Source organism: Octopus sinensis, linkage group LG1 (assembly GCF_006345805.1).
Source record: "Octopus sinensis linkage group LG1, ASM634580v1, whole genome shotgun sequence".
Lineage (NCBI taxonomy): Eukaryota > Metazoa > Mollusca > Cephalopoda > Octopoda > Octopodidae > Octopus > Octopus sinensis.
Genome location: NC_042997.1, coordinates 129,484,711 through 129,505,872, shown reverse-complemented (window position 1 = coordinate 129,505,872; position 21,162 = coordinate 129,484,711). Strand labels below are relative to the sequence as shown.

General features: G+C 35.2%; 1 protein-coding gene across 3 annotated transcripts in view; it reads left to right on the top strand.

The window, feature by feature from the left end:
- The window catches only part of LOC115216451 (nuclear receptor coactivator 5), a 101,238-nt gene extending 86,436 nt beyond the window's left edge, over positions 1 to 14,802 (top strand). Inside the window, exons 10-11 of one of the 3 annotated variants that reach the window (XR_003882080.2) lie at positions 11,835 to 11,898; positions 13,534 to 14,802. Coding sequence is in view for 2 of the 3 variants with exons in the window: in XM_036504517.1 (XP_036360410.1) it covers positions 8,613 to 8,656 (44 nt within the window). In the remaining variant the exon portion in view is untranslated. Of the gene's footprint in view, positions 1 to 8,612; positions 8,699 to 11,834; positions 11,899 to 13,533 lie in introns of all 3 variants that reach the window. The other 2 variants (XM_036504517.1, XM_029785824.2) reach the window with 2 other exon arrangements.
- The last annotated feature ends 6,360 nt before the right edge of the window (positions 14,803 to 21,162 follow it).

Here is a 21,162-nt window from a genome sequence, read left to right as displayed (position 1 = left end):
GCCTTTTATCCTTTCAAGATTGTCTAATCTGAATTAGAGATTTTCTTGTCAATGTTCAAGGAGGGAAACTTTGGTATTTTGTTCTGTAGATTACTTTTAACAATGCACAAAGTCAACTGTGGTAAAATTTAAACTTCAGAAAATGTGATACTTAAATTATAGCTGGTAGAGTATCCATTCTATTATCTTGAGAATTTACTAAAAGAGCTGGTTAAGACAACACAGTAATGTTATTCAATATATAATTTCAACAACAGATGATTTAACCCCCAAGTAGTAATTAAAAATACTGCTTGTTATATGCTATTTTGAGTCAGTGAACACCTTACTACGATTGTCCTTCTTGCCTAATGACAATAAATTTATCATCATCATAATAAAAGTTGCCAGAGTGTAGTAGTAACTTATGTTACTAATGTTCAAACCCTACCAATGTCAGATTAAATATACTGGATATAATCAATTTATATATTCTTCTCACAAAATTGTCCATGTTAAGAAAATTCATCATTATCATTGTAAATAATCAGATTTTTCTCCCTCACAGTTGGGTGCTTAGTATTAGAAAGGGTCTCAAACAAACCAGCATAGAGAGCTAGATGTAAAATGATGAAACCTTTTCCAAATACGCTGCATTGCATATAATGAACATGGCAGTTGGGTAGTCTATTTCGTTACTTGCTTGACTATTTTACATGCTTATTTATTTGACATCTTCTGGATATGCTCTTTCTCCATCCATTTTCTTTCAAAAATTCATTTGCCCCTCACAATTTCATTTAATGTTTTCACCCAGAATATAAAACCTCTTGTAATATTTCACCACAATCTTCTTATGAGTCATCTAAACAGCTATTGAAATATATCATTTACATCTTGATCTCAGTGTCTGGCTACTTCTGCTTTTAAGAAAGGAATAAACATCACAATTTCCAACCCCACTTTTATACATCCAAACTGAAATCTCAGGTTTTATACTTTGTATGTAAGATGCCCATTGTAAACATCTATATCTGAAGGAACAGTCTGTTTCTTGTATATTTTTCCAAATCATCATAATCATCAAGGTAATCTATGTATACTGTTAATAGATTCTTCCCCATGTTTCATTTCTCTCAAAATCACTAGGTTTTGTGTTACACACATACATACACATTGGGCTTAAATTCATAACTCTTTGTTATTTAAATTACTAAACAAATTATTATTAATATCATTATAATTTTGCTGATGACTGCGTCTTTGGATGTTCTTATGCTACATTCCTATCAACAACATCAATTAATAATTTATAGCCCTCTTTTAACGAGTAGTGTGAGAGATGTCAGCCATTTCAACCAAAGTATTCCATTTTAGATATTTTTGTTTTAGAAAAATTTTAATCTGTAGAATTATGCTGCTTTCATAACAGATATTTTCTAAAAAAAATATCTGATTACTACTAAGACAGTAGTCATATTACTAATAGCAGTTTGTGTGATGTTATGGTGTCCCCTCTAACATTTTATAAATACTACACAAAGAAGATACGGTTACATTAAACTACAGATCTCTTTATTTATTTAGGTGAAAAATAGAAGATATTCTCATTTCTTAGTTGAATACTTGACTTTAACTTAAGCAGTCAGTTGATTTGTTGCATGATAAAGAATTTGAAGAGATTTAATAAAGTTTTATCCAGCTGTCAAATAGAACATTTGGAATAACCAGCTATAAGTGTTTCAACATGAATTAATGATGGTCAGTTAATATAATTTGATGTCAAGACAAACACTCGAGTGAGCTAATACAAAACCAGTAGATATACTGTTAAGCACTGTATATGTAACATTGCTCATAGAATCTGTTCATACTATTGGTTTTACTTGTAAATAGACTCTTGATATTACTTGTAAATAAAGAGAACACTGCTTTGTCCAATTAATACTGATTCATTTGAAATAGACCTAAGCTGAACAAACTGACCATGGTACCAAATAGCCATATTGCAATGAAAGAACAAAACTAAGTTGCTTATTATTAAACAATCTTATTGATAAATACTATACTGATGTCTTGGTACTGGTCTAGAAAAGAAATAGACTACTGTACTATGTGTCCCCTATCTCTATGCTTTTGGTCTTTCCATCTGTATAACATGCCCTGACAATATACTCACTTCTTTCTTACTCTGCAATTCTCACCTTAACTGTCTCACTAATGTCTAGCCCTTCAGAAATAACTATGTAACTCTTTCCATTGGCAAACTAAGCTCAGATGTATTTAATGGTTTTGAGTTCACTCTAAGAGCACAGTAACAAAACTGAGACCAATTGGAGACTTAAATGAAATAAGTGTGAGATTCCAGCAAAGTAGAACAATTGCTCACCCAACAGCTTAGCATTTCTAATAAACTGAAGTGTTGATTTATGGATTTCATTGTCAGTATTTCCAATCAAACCCTTAGGTGTTTTAAACATAACTCTGTTTTATTTCACTGATTTTTTTTTGTTTTTTGTTTTGTCTTAGAATCTTCTACTTCACTTTTTTCAATGTTAATTTGGTTTAAATACAGATATTAGATGATAGTTTCACTGCCTACTTAATCTTTAGCAATATCATGTACAATTGTGATAGTAAAGATAGTTGGAGATGTTGTTAAGAAACAGAAATAACTGTGGCTAGCAACATTGTATCTATAGAAAGTGACAGACTTTTTGAAATGGGTGCTATTGGTGTAAAATGTATAGGTTCTTCTTGTGCTCTGATTTAATGTCTGATTTATTTATCCCAACTCATTGGATTCATTACCATTCAGTCTGTGTCTCTTTTTTAATGACTGGTGTGGCCTCCCAGCTATCCTATGAACAGTTGTACATATCCTTTATGCACAGCATATAGAACTGCAAGCATGTAAGTTCTTGTCTATTGTGTGTGTGTATATACACATAAACTGTACTGCAGAAATTTGGCTAGCTTTAAAGTGACTTCAGGTCTTATAATTCTGACATAACTGAATGAAGAAAAAATTATTTTTATTTCATTTTTGTCATTTTAATCTCTGTATTAAGTTATTGTCGTTTATTGTTTGATAAAGAAGCTTTAAAATAATGATCACTCAAAACAGTTTAGGTTAACCCAAAATTTTAGTCTGTGATATTTTGACAAAGAATCAGTCTTGTAAATAGTCAGGCCAGGCTAAAAAATATGCTCATCTTCAGTTTCTGTTAGTTTCCAGCTATCTTGTGTAAACACTTTACAAGAGGGTGTAGCTATTGAAATGTGTATTGCAATATTTGATTTTTACCTTGTGAAGATATTGTATTTACAAATCATTTAATTACAATTTTAGAAAATAAAAAAAGTTGAAAGCCTAATTGAGTCTGTTGTTATTTGTGTAATGTGATGCAGATATTTGGTCGATTTGTTAGAGAGAGATTGGTTTTAAAAGTCAACCAAACCAACACTCACTACTCTTGCAAGGCTACTAATTTACATAAAATGTTACAAATCTGTATTAGACAAATTAATTTGAATAAAAGTTTGTCTAAATAATTTGTTCATGGTTTTTAAATTTGTTTCTTTGTAAATTACTAAGTGAATAAACTCATTGAATTATAATTTTCTCATTTTTATTGAGAATTTAAATAAAATTTAGACTGTTTCTTAGGTTGCTATTTACAAATCATTTACTTCATGGTTGTGAAATTCTTAAAAATATAATCATGGTCATCATAAACTTGGGCTACATGATATCCTTCCTTTAATGAAATAGAGTATCATGCAGTCACTACTCCTAGCTATGCTATTCTGATGTGGGCAGACCTATTCTGAAGGATGCAGAAAAGAATCTGCTGGAACTCCAGCCCCAGCCAATGTAGTGACATTCAACTGGACCACCCATTAGTTGGGGACTTGAGTACAGTTTAACATCATACCCAGGATCTTGATAGTGAGATAACCAATGACCAAGCCTCCAAGATAATTGGAAATATCAGACTACTACTATCATTTGTCATCACAGCTGTAGAGAGCATATAACACACTTCTGTCTGTTCCACTGGGTTCTGGACCCTACTGTAACTCTGGCCTGAGAGTTTGTTAGCACTTTCCTAAGGTACTACTTCAGGTTTCTGGAGAAAGGGGTGAGTTTGTTACTCTTTCACAGATTGATGTCAATACGTTTTCTACACCATACTTGTAAAAACATAATTCCTGTTGCTTGGTCAGTAGAACAGAATCTAATACTGATCCAGAGAAATGCTGTTCGAATACAGGGATTGATATTTCTAACAAGTGTCATATTCATCTTGTATTCATTTACCAATTAACTTCTGCCCTTGAAAAATTGAAGTTCTGGTAAGTGACTGTCTCTGGAAAGAAAATACCCTTAAGACAAGTTTTCCCTATCAAGGAACATATTGACTTAAGTTTTTATCTCAAAATCTATCTGGTTTAAGCTACCCTAAGCAAATTAATGAGTAAACTTACCTTGTTGTGATTTTAGAAGATGGTAACTGGAAAGATTGTTATTAATAGCAACTCCACCTACAAAGAGATGAGTTGTTCTGAGAGATTGTTTGATATGCTACTGTTTCAAACCAGAATGATGTTTACAAGCTGCCTATATAATTGAGGATTTGATTCCTATGGTAGAAAATGTGGATCCCTCACCTAGACTAAAGCAAACCAGTTAAAAAGAAGTAGAATTTTGTTTACGATTCACAGTGGACTAATCCAAGAAATGAAGAGTTTAATATCCAAAGGTCATTGAAGAAAACTTACTAATGCAACTTGTGGAGTTATTAGAAATAACTTTTTAAATATCAGTTGAACCATGAAGAAATGAGTGAAGTTTATAGATGAAGAATGCCATGGTTTGGCTTTAAGAGACAATTTAATCATTTAAAGGATTCTTTTTTTCTTTATGTTATCATTTCCTGTCAGCTTTTTAATACACTGTGGGCCAAATATTTCTGAACAAACTTTAACAGACCATGAATGGAAGCAATCTAACATATAGTGCATGTGACGAATTTTAACTTCGTCATTTCTCTTCCAGATGTATAAATGCCATTAACATATCAAATTCTTATCTGACACAAAAAAGGAAACAATATATTGTGCTTTTGGCTCTATCCATCAACCTTCAGCTTCTAAATCCTTTGTATACAGATGTGTCATCTATGACCAAGAGGTAAAACATTCTCCGAAGTTAGATGTCATGAAGACCAGTTCATGTTGGACCAGAACATCATCAACAATAACCCCAGTAGGTCACTGAAGACTCAGCAAGCCAAGTGAGACCATAACCTCATGGCCTACGCAGGGGTGTAACCAGCCCACTTATGCGTACCTTTCCTTCATTAGACATTAAACTCTGCTTGCGAAGACCTTTTGAGGCAAGTGAAATCGAAATCAAATTTGATGACTGGCACCCGTGCTAGTGGAGCACTAAGAATACCATCCGAGCGTGATCGTTGCCAGAGCAACAAACTGGCTTCCGTAAAAAGCACCATTCGAGCGTGATCGTTACCTGCGTCGCCTTACTGGCTCTTGTGCTGGTGGCACATGAAAAAACATTTGAGCGAGGCCGTTGGACTGGCTCCTGTGCAGGTGGCACATAAACACACCATTTGAGCGTGGCCGTTGCCAGTACTGCCTGACTGGCCCTTGTGCTGGTGACACATAAAAGCACCCACTACACTCTCAGAGCAGTTGGCGTTAGGAAGGGCACCCAGCTGTAGAAACTCTGCCAGATCAGATTGGAGCCTGGTGCAGCCATCTGGTTCGCCAGACCTCAGTGAAATTGTCCAACCCATGCTAGCATGGAAAGCAGACGTTAAATGATGATGATGATGAGTTCAAGATGGTGGAGTCCACTATCAGATGTGTGGTGCCTGAAGACATTGGCTGCAAATAAGTCTTACATGAGGAGAGAACAATTCTCATCAAGCAAGGGCTGGATGAACCATGTGGTTATATGACCTCTTAGCTATACTGATTTGAGTTCCCTGGACTGCTGCATTTGAGGTATCATTGGGTGGTGGGAGGTGCCAAGAAGAAAGCTGGAGCAGAGAACGGCTGAACTTGGAGCATGCAGTTACTTCCATGGCTGCATCAAAGTCGTCATTGAGACTGAGGATGGCTTTGTTAAATGACATGTTTTTTTGATATCTCGTTAAACAATGTGTGCCATTTTTTTGTTTGATGTCTTGTTTCTCTTTGTATTTTTTCTTATTCTTGGTGACCTGGTGCATCTTGTATTTAGATCTCATTTTTTTCAACAGCTGATGAGCACTGATGCAACTTAATGTTCAGTGTCAATCATTTTGACTATAACTCCAAATAGAGTTTTTTTTTAATACAAACAGTAGAAATCCCAACAGAAGTTAAAGAAATAATAGGTTGGTGCAAAAATGTGGCAGTTTTTGTTATTTTAAACTTTGATTATTTTATTTTATTGTGTACGTGCAATATACCATTTTAAAGGTGCAGTTTTTAACAATTGATTTATGCCAATGGTTTTGTTTTCACTGTCCAACCCATGCTGGCATGAAAAACGTATGATGATGTTTATTCTTAGACTATTAAATTAAAGGTGTGAAAAAAACGCAAATTCAAGTGATTTTATTGCATGTGTTCAAATTGGATTTACAAGGCAATGGAAACTGCTAATAATATCAACCAAGCATTTGGCCAGGGGACCACCAACAAACATTTAGTTCCAAAGTTTTTATAATGAAAATGAGGAATATTTGCAGAAGACATGCAATTGACAACCAATTGATTACCAGTGAGATTGTTGACAGAGCAACAAGCTGGCCTCCGTACCGATGGCACGTAAAAAACATCATTCAGATCAGATTGGAGTCTGGTGCAGCCATCTGGTTCGCCAGACCTCAGTCAAATAGTCCAACCCATGCTAGCATGGAAAGCAGACGTTAAACGATGATGATGGCACAAAACAACTCTGTTGCAGAAGAACTAAATGTTGATCTTTCAGCAAATGTGTACCATGTGGACTCAATGAAAATTTTAAAACACACCATTATGTTGTTTGCTCTTTACTTCTTTGGTGCAACACTAACAATGTATATCTTGATTGCTTTGTGATGAAAAAGAAATGGATTCATATGACAACTGATTGCACTCCATGCTGGACTGGAGTGAAGCATCAAAGGAAGGTTATGGTCACTTCCTGCAAGGCAAATGGAATCATCCCCTCATATTTCTTAAACCTTGGTGAAACCATCACAGCAGAGATGCCTAGAAATATACCAAAATGCCCCAAGAATTGCAACGTTTATGTTCAGCTTTAGTCAAGTGAGACGTACCAATTCTTCACCATGACTACTCTCAACCATGTCTCATAAATGACTGCAGAAATTAAACAGATTAGACTACAAAACTACTCACCCAGCTGACTCACCAGACCTACAAAAAGTCTTCAACATCCAAGCATTTGTTCAAAATGCCTTCAAAGAATTCATCTGTTCCAAGGCAAACAAAATTCAATGCTACTGAGATAGGGTTATTTTTTGTTGGCAAAAATGTGCAGAATCTAATGGTTATTATTTTGATTAATAAAATTTATTCTGAGTTGAGATGTCTTGCTTAAAGTTTATGGTTAAAAACTGTGATTATTTTTACTCCAACCTGATACAATTTGAAAGTTTTTTTTTGTGTTACTATCACATTAGTAAATGTTCTTAGGTTTGTTTAATATTTCAGTAAAATGGAAGTTAATTTTATGCTATGAATCTGAACTCTTATTATTTATTTTTTCTAATGTTAAAGTTTGTTTTCTTCAAAAAGAAGCATTTACATGCAGATTTGTATGCACATATTGATAAATATATCTTAACTCTGGTAAATCACAATTCATTTACTCTCTGAACTGCATATATTTTAGTAATATACTTTTATTTCCAGTGCATATCACATCACTTTTTAAATATTTCTATCTAACCAACAGTCATGAAAGCACTTTATTATATTTAATCTGTTTAATGAATGCTTTATACTTAGAGAGTTTTTTTTGTATGGATAGACAAACAGGACAAACTTGCTATGGTTTCATGTATGGGTGAACTATGTGACAAAATTGGTCACTGTTCTAAAATACAACAATGTCCAAGAATCTTGTTCAATTGGATCTGGGCTACATTTGAAGCACCAGTACCACATAAATTTGTTAGAAACCTAAAAAATGTAGATTGGGAGAATGCAGCTGTTCGCCTTATCAGTAAAGAACAGCGAGATACTGAACATGAATACAGGTTACATAGAACGGGGATAATGGAAGGTAAAACAGAGTATCCAACCATATCAACCATGTAACTAAAAAGGGGAGTACTAAAACCAACTCAATAGAATGTCCTGGAAATGCATGCTCAAAAACAGGCCTCACCTTCCTGTCAGCCCTCTCTGCAATTCTATCATGGGTCAAATTACTGATGAACCCAAGGAGTGTGCAGAGCTTATTGGTGAATGCTAAGCTGGCATTTTTACTGTTGAAAATCCACCTAATTCCCAAACATGTCTTTATTTTACTTCTGCAATACTGTTACACTACATCAAGCATGTAACTATGCTTCTGACCTTAATGATGTTATTTACCTGCTCCTCAGATGTGAAGGCCTCTTCCAATTCTGCTTTAATTGCATTACCCTAGAACAGTGGAAAATTGCCAGTGTTGTTATTCTGTTCAAAAAAGGTAATCACATATCACCTATCAATTAGCATTCAGTCATTCTCACTAACTGTATTGCTAAATTGATAGACTCCTATGTCAGAGAGACACTCTGAAACTTTTATTTTATTTGACCCTTACAGTTTTGATTTAACTCATCTAATTTCTTAAAGACATCACCTGATTTATAGATGATGGCTCATAGCTGGATGTTATCTGTCTCAAATTCACCAAAGTCTTTAATTCTATCACATACAGATGATTTATGGTGAAGCCCTTTGCATTGAGCATGGGGGCTAATCTATATAACAAGTTGAAGTCCTTCATTGTTGGTGAAAAAGAGGTAGTCACAGTGCTAGGACAACATTCTGTATCCTACTTGATGATGTCTGGAGTTCAGCAGGAATATTGGTCCCCTGATTGTTGCATATATTAACACAATAGATGCTAACTTGAAGCATGTTACTATAATAGAATATGCAAATAACTTTAAGTTGTACCTTGAGATAAAAGAACAGAACTCATACACTATAAATCTCTCCTTCAATTTGACCTGGACACTGAAGTTGGCTGTAGACAAGTGTACCACAATACATTTTTAGAGGAACTCAGAATTTAATTACTCACAATTAATTTAATTACTTAATGTCAGTATACTGGTGAATGTAATTTAGGCATTATTGACAACAATGATCTCTGTGAGACAAACCATCTCCAAAATTACGAAAAAGGCTGAAGGTGTCTAAATATCGCTCAGTAAGACCTTTGTCAGCTACTCACTGGCTATCTGTTTAAAGCTATATATGGCTATAGTAGATCCATACTTTTTCACATTTCTGGTCTGGAACACTCATCTTGTCCAGAATATCAATCTACTGGAAGCTAGGCAGATGAATACCCTCTGTCAGTCACCATATATTGAACATCAACAGCTAACTCATTAGAAATCCACAAGATTATCTGCTATTTTCCAACAAAATTCTTGTCCAACTTTACTTTAATTCAGTATTTCTACCACTTGTAATACTTTTCACTCTCAAAGACACTTTTTTTTCACATTCAGAATTGTTGAAGCATCAACTGTCAGCTGTCAGGACATTGTATCTTCAAAAATATCATGCTTCACAAAATTCACCTACACCCTCCTGATGTACCTGTGCACCCTTTCCTCTTTTACTCATCACCTTTCTGTCTTCTTGTGTTTTATCCTGTCCCTATTTACTTGAATTGTTACTGTTTTCTGTCCCCCATTTTACCCTTTTCCTACTTGTGCACCTGTACACAATAAGCTTGTTGTTATTATTTTCTAAATGGGAAAGTATTCAATTATATTTACTATTGTCATAATGACCACCTTCAAACTTTTTTGATGGTATTCAAGAAGGATAGAAATCCTTTAAGTTACTTCCTCATACTACATGATCTGTCACTTCTATATTAATCCTTTCATTAGTATTAAAATAGGGAAACCATTTATACTATAAGGCCCTTAGTCACCTACCATTTAGAGGATAACTAGATTTTATTGTAAAGGGTTGTCCAAAAGGAGAGTTATAAACTTTTAAGTAAACTCCAGTGCATTACTATAACTTATTTTATCAGTTTTAGACAGTAAAATAAGTACCTTCATCATCACCATCATTTTAAAATGGCTTTGCTTTTGCCTAATCTGTACTCGTTATTTCAATAGCTGATAATAATATATGTTTACACTCTACCTTAACGGCACTACATTGTTTTACCTCTTACTAATAATATTTGCATAGTCTTTCATTCATCTCTCACATATGTGTAGATCTTTCATTGAGACTGTTGTAATTAAATTCCTGTTTTAACAGTTCCAGCAGTACAATATCATTTAGTTGTAAATTAATTAGTTGAAAGCAAAAAAAGGAAAAAAATCAACAGCCTGTTACATATACAATAACAGATTACCAATATTCTCTTCTCTGTGTGTATCAGATGATGAGGGACTGCAACAAAGCTATCCAGATCATACAAGCTTAGAAAAATGGACATTAAAATGAGGATACTCATGACAGTCGTCATCATCATCACTTAATGTCCACTTTTCCAAAGCTTGCATAGATCAAGCAGAATTTGTTGAGGCAGATTTTCTACAGCTAGATACCCTTCCTGTCACCAACCTTCCTGTTTACATGCAATTTAATATTTCTCCATGGCCAAACATGTTTCATGGAAAACTGGAAACATCATTTGTTTGACAGTGATGCTTGTTGACAACCATCATATAATGTAAAGGCAAGAGTACGCAGTACACGCACACACATACATACAGTCCAACCCATGCCACCATGGAACATGGACATCAAATTATGTTAATGGTATAGTAGGCTTCTTTCAGTTTCTGTCTACCAAATCCACTCAAAAGACTGGCCAGCCCAGGACTGTTGTAGAAGACAGTTGCCCAAGGTGATGTTCAGTGGGATTGACCCTGAAACTATATGGTTGGGAAGCAAGTTTCTCAACCACACAGCCACATTTGTGTCTATTGGCCATGCTTGCACCTGATTTTCCTCATGATAGTGTACAGGAAATTATTTTAAGATTGTATTTACAATGTCCTAGTAATTTTTTCTACTTTTAGAATTTTCATAATATACAATAATAATTTTGTCCATAAGTGGGGAACTTTTTTGTAGTTAAAGGCTACATTAAAGAAAATTATGTGAAATATACAGAAAAAGTTTATTATAATCATCAATATAAGCCTAACGATGGCCATGTGAATACAGAGTTTGCTGTGTTACCACTTGGTCTCCCTTGTTCCAGATAACATGCAGTGGCATTTTGAGCAAGTGTCTTCTACTGTTTCTTCGGCTGATCATTGCCTTGGCAGCTCATATGTGTATGCACGCTAAATATTCCATGTCCCCACATAAAAAGCATTGACATTTCCACACTAACAAATCGTCCTGTAGCTCAGCTTTCAAAGGTGAGTAAAGTGAAAAAAAGACTTATTGGAAAGCAAATAAGGATTAGTGATAGGAAGTGCAATATCTTGTCTACTATACTATGCCCAACACATATTCTTTTAACCCATACTAGCATGAAACATTTTTGACAATTTAAGAACATCAGAATATACCACTATGATCCACAAAAATTTATTTTTATGCAAAATCTATTCCTTTTTCAGGTGGCTGCACTTAAGGGCGTTTTTATTCTCTAGACAACAGTACAACCTGGCCAGACAACTCCATGTTAGTTCTGTATTCTGATATCCATCTTATTCTCACCCACCTCTAGCTCTTTTCACTATAGTAACATAGGATGGCTTCTTTGATATCTTACCAAAAGCTTTCTTCAATTGAGTTGTGTGTTTTTGAATGACTGATCCATCCTGAGGTAAACCGACATTGGCTCCAATTTCATCTGGTACTTGCAATCAAGGCTCAAAAGTTTACTTTTAGGGACCTTTGGCTCTTGTAATCTTGTTGAATGCATTTCATGTCTCCACCTAAATCCACTTTGTGCACTTGTTTGCTGATATCCTCATTAACCCTAACTCCTTTGAACCTTGTTCAATTTCTTCTTTCTCTTCACTTGAATTCTCACCAACTCTACTATATCAACTATCACCATCACCACCACTAATCTTTACTAACTCAAATCAGATTTGAATTTCAGAGTTTTCTTTTAAAATTGAGATTCAATTCGAAATGTTTGAAAAATAATGAAATTTAAATTTGAACATATCGAAGAATTTCAGTTTCAGATTTATGCATGTTTGTATGTGTCCATCCTTTACACTTGTTTAATATACCTGATGTCATTTGTTTGGAAATTAACTATTAAAAGCAAGTATTTAAATAGTAGACTTATATGTATGATTGTGTAGATAAATATAGAAAATAGAAACAACTTTATTTGCAGGTTGTTGTTTCTTTGTAGTCATTTGGGGTCAGACTTCTACCTTTTCCATACCCTTTCAAGGAGAATGTGTGTGTATGGTTTTTATAAGTCAATCAAGAGAAATTTTCTGGTATTTTCTCATAACTTGGTGTTGTTTATTGTAAAACCAATTATTGTCTGGAAATACTTATTTTATGAGTTAGCAGTAGACGCCTCTGGTTAAATGGGCTGTATTTTTGTAATTTTTTTTACTAAATCTCTGGAGGACATATTTTTCAGCTGAAAATATGCTAGTAACAGGTGGGGGGTGGGCCAAAAAAAGGTTACTGCTTATTTTAGTTGAACTGAGGTAATGTAGAATATAGTCATGCCCAAAAGTCTAATAACATTTACTGTGTATATCATCATCATCGTTTAACATCCGTTTTCCATGCTAGCATGGGTTGGACGGTTCGACTGGAGTCTGGGAAGCCAGGAGGCTGCACCAGGCTCCAATATATATATGTGTGTGTGTGTGTGTGTCATAATACATATGCTAACAGCTTAATAACTTTTCCACCCAACTATTTCACTTTTTTATATCTAGATCCTTTTCTAGAAGGCTGTTCTTAAGTGCCTTCTTGTTTTCTTGTCTACAGTACAGACAGCTACCAGATGCATTCACATCTGCATTAATGATAAATTTAGCAAGATTAAATTATGAAGTGTAATAAGAACCAAAATTGAGTTGACAGGGATAAAGTCGTGTATTATTAGACTTAATGAAGAATCATATACTCTTAAACAAATTTCTCTATTGTGGCTAACTTGTTACCTTTCATATTTAATATATTTTTAAAAATCAGTTTTTTTAATTTTGTTTTTCTTGTAATTCAGTACATTTACTAAAATTCATCTATAGAGTTGTATTTATTTCTTCTTGACCACTTTGGTAACAATCACCATTGAATTTCACTATAAATGAATTTTCTTTTATGTTTCAGAAAACAGATGGATGCGTATGTAGTGCAAGAACTCATGTATGGCATTAACTTGATGCAGGAGACACTGCAGAATTTGACGAAAAACCATTCTGAAGGATATGGAGAAACCATGTCTCCCTTTACCCAGCATCTCATGTGACATCATTTTCAGAAACATTCATTATTATATATATATATAAAAAAAAATTCTTTTATTTTCCATTGGCATCTTTGTTAGATGATTCCTGTCATTTCTGTGTATTGATCACCTCTTTAGGACATTTTTGTTGTAAGAACTGTTTCCTGTCCAACTTATTGGTTTTACTGAAAAGTTTAAAGACACTTAAATCAATAGGATAATGAGAGAATATCAACTGTTCATGTAGCCATCCATATCTTCTGTGGTATTTTGTTTTAAAAAAAAAAACCTGGAAAATTTCATCACATTAAACTCTTTTTGATACAGACGTTTTCTCAACATCCTGTTACTATTGTTATCAAACATGATATCAATCTGGTACCACTTCCAATAACTCTAGAATTACCATCCCCTGTCCTTTCTGCAGAGCAAAAGGTGGCTGTGGGTTTTTTATTAGTCTTTCACAATGTATTACCACGATTGCAATTTCAGGTATGATGTTAACACTCAAATGGGAGTTTTTGAGTTTACAGGTTTATTCAGTTTTTATTTTGCTGTCTTGTCTAACAAAGCTTTTGAGTAGTTCTGATATATCGTTATCAAATTATCTCACAGAATACACTTGATGTCGGAGCACAAATGATGTATCCTCCAAATCTTAAATTTTATTGTTCTATAGTGAATAAAAGTTTGGGAGGTGTTATTATTCTTGATAAAACTCCAATAAACAATTGGTGACTTTAAAACAACCCTTCTCTAACACTGTCTCCTCTACCATCATTTACTTCGATTCCCATTGTTTTCAATTATTCACTGCTTTAATTCATCTAAAAGTAATTCTTAATTTTAGAAACAAAACAAAATTTGAATTCCATTCATCTAAACATTCGAATTAGTCTCCAGCGTCGTCAGTGTAATGTTATATAGATGTTTAGTGTTACCTCATTCACCAACTACAATTTGTCAGAAAGGAAAAAAACATTGCTTTCTTCTCTTTAATCAACAACAAATATTTCATCATTGTAACATCTAACAGAATTTCAACATCCCAACATTACTTATCTTCATTTTTTATCCATTATATTTAACCTAAAAACATTGTTTCTTGATTTCAAATTCATGTTTCTCAATAAAAAGGTGGTCATACATTTCAACTTGTATTACATTTCTTCGTGTAAATTTCTCTTGAATCAGAAAACTGGCACATGCACATAGATCTGTCTGTCCCAAAGAGAAGTAATTTTTTACTTTTTATAATGTAGGAAGAGAGTTAATTGGATCCTTCCTTGTTCCTTGTGACGGCGTTCACCTAGGGCGGGTTGAGCCGGCTTCTTCTCTGGTCCTGATGGCATCACAAACCATGGCGGCCCAAGCTCGACGGTCCTGTGCGAGGTCACTGGAGATAGTGAGCCATTTGCGGTTTCATAGAAGAAGTTTCATGGGAATATTGAATTCGCAAGCGGTCCCTGACATCCCGCATGCATATCCCGAGTGACGGGACGCCCTGTTTGCCGCGGAGTCTCCACAGACTCTGGGACAGAATGACCTCGAAGCCGCCAGTTGCCGATCAGACGCCTCTTGGAATTTTGGAATTTTCACCAGAGCTGCGGCCCTAATACCGCTCGGTGCTAGACCAATCCGCCTTGGGTGGCCCTACCAGGAACCGAAGTTCCCGAAGGCATAGCTCTGACACTGCCCGTTTACACCACCCTACTGCTTTGAGGAGGGGTTAGACTTTAGGGAGGTTACTTGGATCAGTTTCAGATAACAATTAGGGACAGTAATAGGGAGTTTGAAATGCTTATGGTTAGTGTTTTTAGAAAATATACATTCTGATGAAGAACTTAGGTAGCCCAAGAGTTTAACATCTGAGTTTTTATGTCATTGATTAAAAGAAGCATCCCATCCAAAAAAAGGAAACAGTACTCCAGTGATATGGAGTATCAACAGCTGTTAAGGTGGACTGTTTGGAACAGTTTTGCCACTTTTAGGAAACTTCCAGAAAGTAACAAGGTATTAGATTGTATTTAGTGTATGATGTTTTACACTGAACTACCTTTCTGGTAACCATGGCAACTCCAACTTTTTCCTATGTTCTTAACTTTCAGGACAGTTCTTTATTCTTATTATTTTGCCCGCTTTCCATACTGGCATAGGTTGGACAAGTATCAGGAGCTGAGGTAGTTCTTATTCAAAGTTACTGTTCTCCCAGATGGGTTAAAGAACCATGTCTCACTTGTACATTTCATTTTTAACTTGGTTACTATGGCTAGATGTTCTTCTTTTAAACCACTTTACCAAGTGAATGGCTACATTTTTATTGCATCACCAGTACCAGAGAGTTTGCTATGTCCTCAGCAAAATGAAAGAATCCTCCTGAACCTACATTGTCAATGCTTGTTTGCCAATCACTTTACAGTGATTGGGGTTAGTTTTATTGTTGTATAGATTAGCCCTCATGCCCAATGTAAAAGGTTTCACCATAAATCATCTGTATGTGATAGAATTAAAGACATTGGTGAATTTGAGACAGATAACATCCAGCCATGAGCCATCATCTATGGGGTCAGTTTTATTGTAACACTAGTGAAGTTCTTTTTTATTTTTGCCAGGAAGGAAGGCAATGCTCATGGCCCATTACAGGGCTTCCCAGACTGGTGGGAAGGAGAAAGGTATTTTCAAACCGGAAATCTGGCTTGAATGCTTGCAACAGAGAGGTACCAGGTAGTGGTGTTAAACTGGATAATAGGTTCGATCTACCACCCAAATAAGCCATGATGGGATTTGAATTCAAAATGCATTAAGCTGAAACAAATACCACAAGGCACCCAGTTTAATATTTTTACAGTTTCACCACTTCACTGCCTTGGATTGGTACTTTTTTGTCATCCCTTAAAATATGAAAGGTAAAGTTGATTTTCAGTGGGATTTTAGCTCGGAATTCAAATCAGAACAAATACCACAAAGCTTTCTGTGCAACACACTGATGACTCTATCATTTGTCTTTTCACCCTATACATGTCTATATATGAGAAGTTGAATAGAAGAGTGAGTGATGAGCAAAAATATGGTGGGGCAAAGGTTACAACAGTATAGTAGTACTGAGGCAAGAGAGACAAGTGGCTTTCAGGAAAAGGAATGATGGCTGGTAGTATTGAAAGGATGTTGGTAAGAGGTATTGGCACTGATATTCTTAGTTACACCAGCAGACTAATACAGTAAGGAGAAGGAAGTACAATTAGTGGAGAGATGAGAAAGTGTCAGAATGGCAGGGAATGTAGCAGGTGTAGACTTGACAATAGCATTTTGGATAAAGAAACCCAATTATATGTGTACTTATATGTATATAAGCATACACACAAAGTTTTTGCCATGATGATATGTGTGTGTATGGTCCAACATATGCCAGCAGGAACATGAGCATTAAATGATGAGATATATATATATATATATATCATCAAGAATTAAAGGGGTTGAAGAAATACTTTCCTCCAGCCCCTTTAATTCTTGATATCATTTCTATTCTGTGTAAGTCAGGCCTTTTTGTATACTCTTACTCTCTCTCTCTCTTTTACTCTTTTACTTGTTTCAGTCATTTGACTGTGGCCATGCTGGAGCACCGCCTTTAGTCGAGCAAATCAACCCCAGGCCTTATTCTTTGTAAGCCTAGTACTTATTCTATTGGTCCCTTTTGCCGAACTGCTAAGTTACATGGACATAAACACACCAGCATCGGTTGTCAAGCGATGTTGGGGGGACAAACACATATATATGTATATATATATATACGACGGGCTTCTTTCAGTTTCTGTCTACCAAATCCAAATCCACTCACAAGGCTTTGGTTGGCCCAAAGCTATAGTAGAAGATACTTGCCCAAGGTGCCACACAGTGGGACTGAACCCAGAACCATGTGGTTTGTAAGCAAGATACTTACCACACAGCCACTCCTGCGCCTATGTAAACATACATACATTTTTTGGCATTTCATGTATTTAACATACTTTGTATTTTGACCTGCCCAACTTGCTTATCCTTACATTTACTTCTCTACTTGCTCAAGTTTAAACCTCTTGAGCACTGCTAAGTATATTCTATATGGGGAATATTTGATTCTCATTTGGCATGCAATAAGCACCATTCCTGAGTGAGTTGCTGCCAGTGCTGCCTGACTGGTTCCCCATGCCGGTGGCACGTAAACAGCACCATCCAAGCATAGTCGATGCTAGCCCCCTCGCCCCGACTGGCTCCTATGCAGGTAGCACGTAAAAAGCACCCACTACACTCCCGAAGTGGTTGGCGTTAGGAAGGGCATCCAGCTGCAGAAACATTGCCAGATCAGATTGGAGCCTGGTATTGCCTCCTGTCCTGCCAGTCCCCAGTCAAACCGTCCAACCCATGCCAGCATGGAAAATAGACGTTAAACGATGATGATGATTATATATATATATATATATATATGTATATCCTCATTGTTTTAAGATTCACTTTTCTATGTTTACGTATTTCACATGGAATTTGGGGCATATTTTCTATAGCTTCTTGCCCTTCCTGTCACCAACTCTCACTTGTTTCCAAGTAAGGTAGTATTTCCTCATGCCCAGACATGTTTTATTGGGAAATTAAAAACAAACAAGACACACACATATATCTTTAATGAGCTAACAAATTTACTCAAGGGCTATAATTGTTATGGAGCTATAGTAGAATTCACTATGTGCCATGCAATGAAATTGAACCTGAAACTATTTGGCTGGATAGCAAAGTTCTTATTTACACACTCTTCACCATTTTTAATGTCCATTTCACTATGTTTGCACAGGTGGGCAGGTTTTCTCCATTACTGTGTGTCACCAATCACTTCAGTCTTTGTCATCTCTTCCATGAAGCTTAACATCATGAAATCAGTCTTCACTGCTTCATTTCATGTCTTCTTCTTCCATGGGTTTCATCTACTTTGAGTGTCCTACATTTTTCATACATCTGCCAGCTTCCATTACACATCACATGTCCAATTTTTACTCTCAGCTCATTTGTGCTGTATCATTCTTGCACATTGATGTCACACATCCAGCAGAGCATGCTCATTTCATTTCCATCTAATCATTGCAAATCTTCTGCATTCAGAGCCCCATATCTCACAGACATGCTACATTGCACTTCATACACAAGCATCATACAATCTAAGAAACACTTTGTTACTGACAGAAGTAGTAGCTCCTTTGACTTTCTCTGACTCATTCTAACTCTGGTTGCTATACTTTCAGGACATCTCCGTTGTTAATTAGTTCACCTCACAGAAACAATTGAGTACTTCTTGGAGACCTTCTAAGCATTTGAGAGAATCTAATTTCCATGTGTTTTTAGTTTTTATCACCTTCATGTATTTACCACATGCAAAGTCTTTCTCTGTTCAACTGCCTGTAATTTCACATCTCTTTATGTTCATATGTTACACCATATGGAATTCTTAACTATTCTATTTTTCTTTCATACTTACTGATACTCTTAGTTTTTGCTAAGTTTACTTTGAAACCTCTCAATTCAATATTATGCCTCTGCATCTGGATTTTTTCTGTAATTCTGCTGTAGATTAATGTATAAAACCTAGGTCACTGGGGCATAGGAATTCCCAGTCTACTACTCTTAAACTCTTCTGTTACAGCCTAGAGGACTATGATAAATGGAAGGGGACTGAAAACTGAGCTCTGTTAGACTTGGTGACTAAATTCATCACTATTCATCGTAGATTTACTTTGCTGACTTCACCTTTATACATGGCTTGTATGGCCCTCACAAGCTATTCATCTACTCAGCGACCACAATATCACAAAGGGAGTCTGTCAAAGGCTTTCTCCTTGACAAATAAATGCTCTTCATAATTATATTTTCCTTTAACAGAGAGCATCATTTGTGTCATAGATTCATTCTATATTTGATAAGCCTGCATCTTGGTCTCTGTAGAGTGCATAAGCCAACAAATATTGTCATTACACCAGTAAAATAGGTTATTTCCAAGTTTAGATGGACTTGATTGTTAAATCTGTTAGATATGTCGCTGTGTTGCATTTAATTTAAACAATCATATGTGTGTTAGGTCTTAAATGTTAGCTTAAAAACCTGCCACAATAATAGTGTTTATTTGTTACTGTGTTAGATCTCTAATGTATTATTGTATGTGAGACAAGAGTAGTGTTATTATTTGAACATAATTGTCTATTATTGTCACTCTAATTCCAAACACTGCCACGATCCTAGTGATGCTTAATTGAGAATATTCCACTTACTATTAAACTACAACGAGTTTTAATATAACAGACTTGTGTTACCTGCCATTTTAACTCAATATTGTGTTGTATATCATTTATTTGAAATCTCAATACACCATGTAGTTATGGAATGGAAATTGTTACTGTCATAAACCATTATTAATAAAAGATCAAAATGTTTTATTTCTTCAGAATTTCATCTTCAAAACTTTTCAACAGGAAAATGATTTAATAGGGTGTTCTTCAACAAAGAATTGTGATAAATATATAATGAAACAAATCCCAACTTTATCTACATGTGGGATAACAAAGTTCTCAATGCCAAATGAATCTGTTGCAAACATGCTGAAAATATCAATAACTATCAAACAAGTACTATTGCTAATTTTTCTAAGTGCACTGGATTACAGAGGAAATAACTTATCACTCAAACTATATTCAGTACTTCAACTATTTTATATGTAAATCCAATGGCTTCATTGTTTATAAAGTCACTCACTACAAGAGATAAATCTTGACACAGTTTAATGTGCTTTAGAAATGTTATTAAATGTTAATTGGAGATTATCCTGGAAACCAGGCTTGAAGTTAAGGTTCTGAGGTGTTCGCCAAATGTCTATAAAAATATTACATTGAAAGTGCAAAGTGTACAACCCATGTCATCATAACATAGATGATAATCATCATCATATTTTGATAGAATTACTGACCAAATAACCATTATTTTCACCTCTCCCATCCTACTATATTAATGTATATATGTGTATGCAGTAAAGGCCACTAGATAACTTTGCATAAAGAGGACTAACCAGTGATTTGCTACTGCTAGGATGTAAGCTGAGACCTCTAGTTGACCCCAGCTGGGTCAACTAGGCCAGGGTGTCTGATGTTGAAAGACTCAAAAAACTCCCTTCATAAACTGGCTGATGCACTACAGCAAGTGCATTAAAATCAGGAGATCTTTGAAAGAGATTAGAATTTTGAACTTCTGGAATGTACCATGTACAAGTCAGAAAATTTTAATTTGACAGTAGTAAGATGACAGGATTTGACTCACTTTTTATAGGTTTCTACAAAGATTGGAGATGATTTGCTAATGTTATATGCTGCTACCATATCAGGACTGGCAATTGTTATGATGTGGGAATACACATCTGGTGCAAACTGGTATTACACAAATAAATAGTCAGTTGTGGTTATCTAAAAAATAACCTAATGCAGAAATACATTTTAACACAGAAT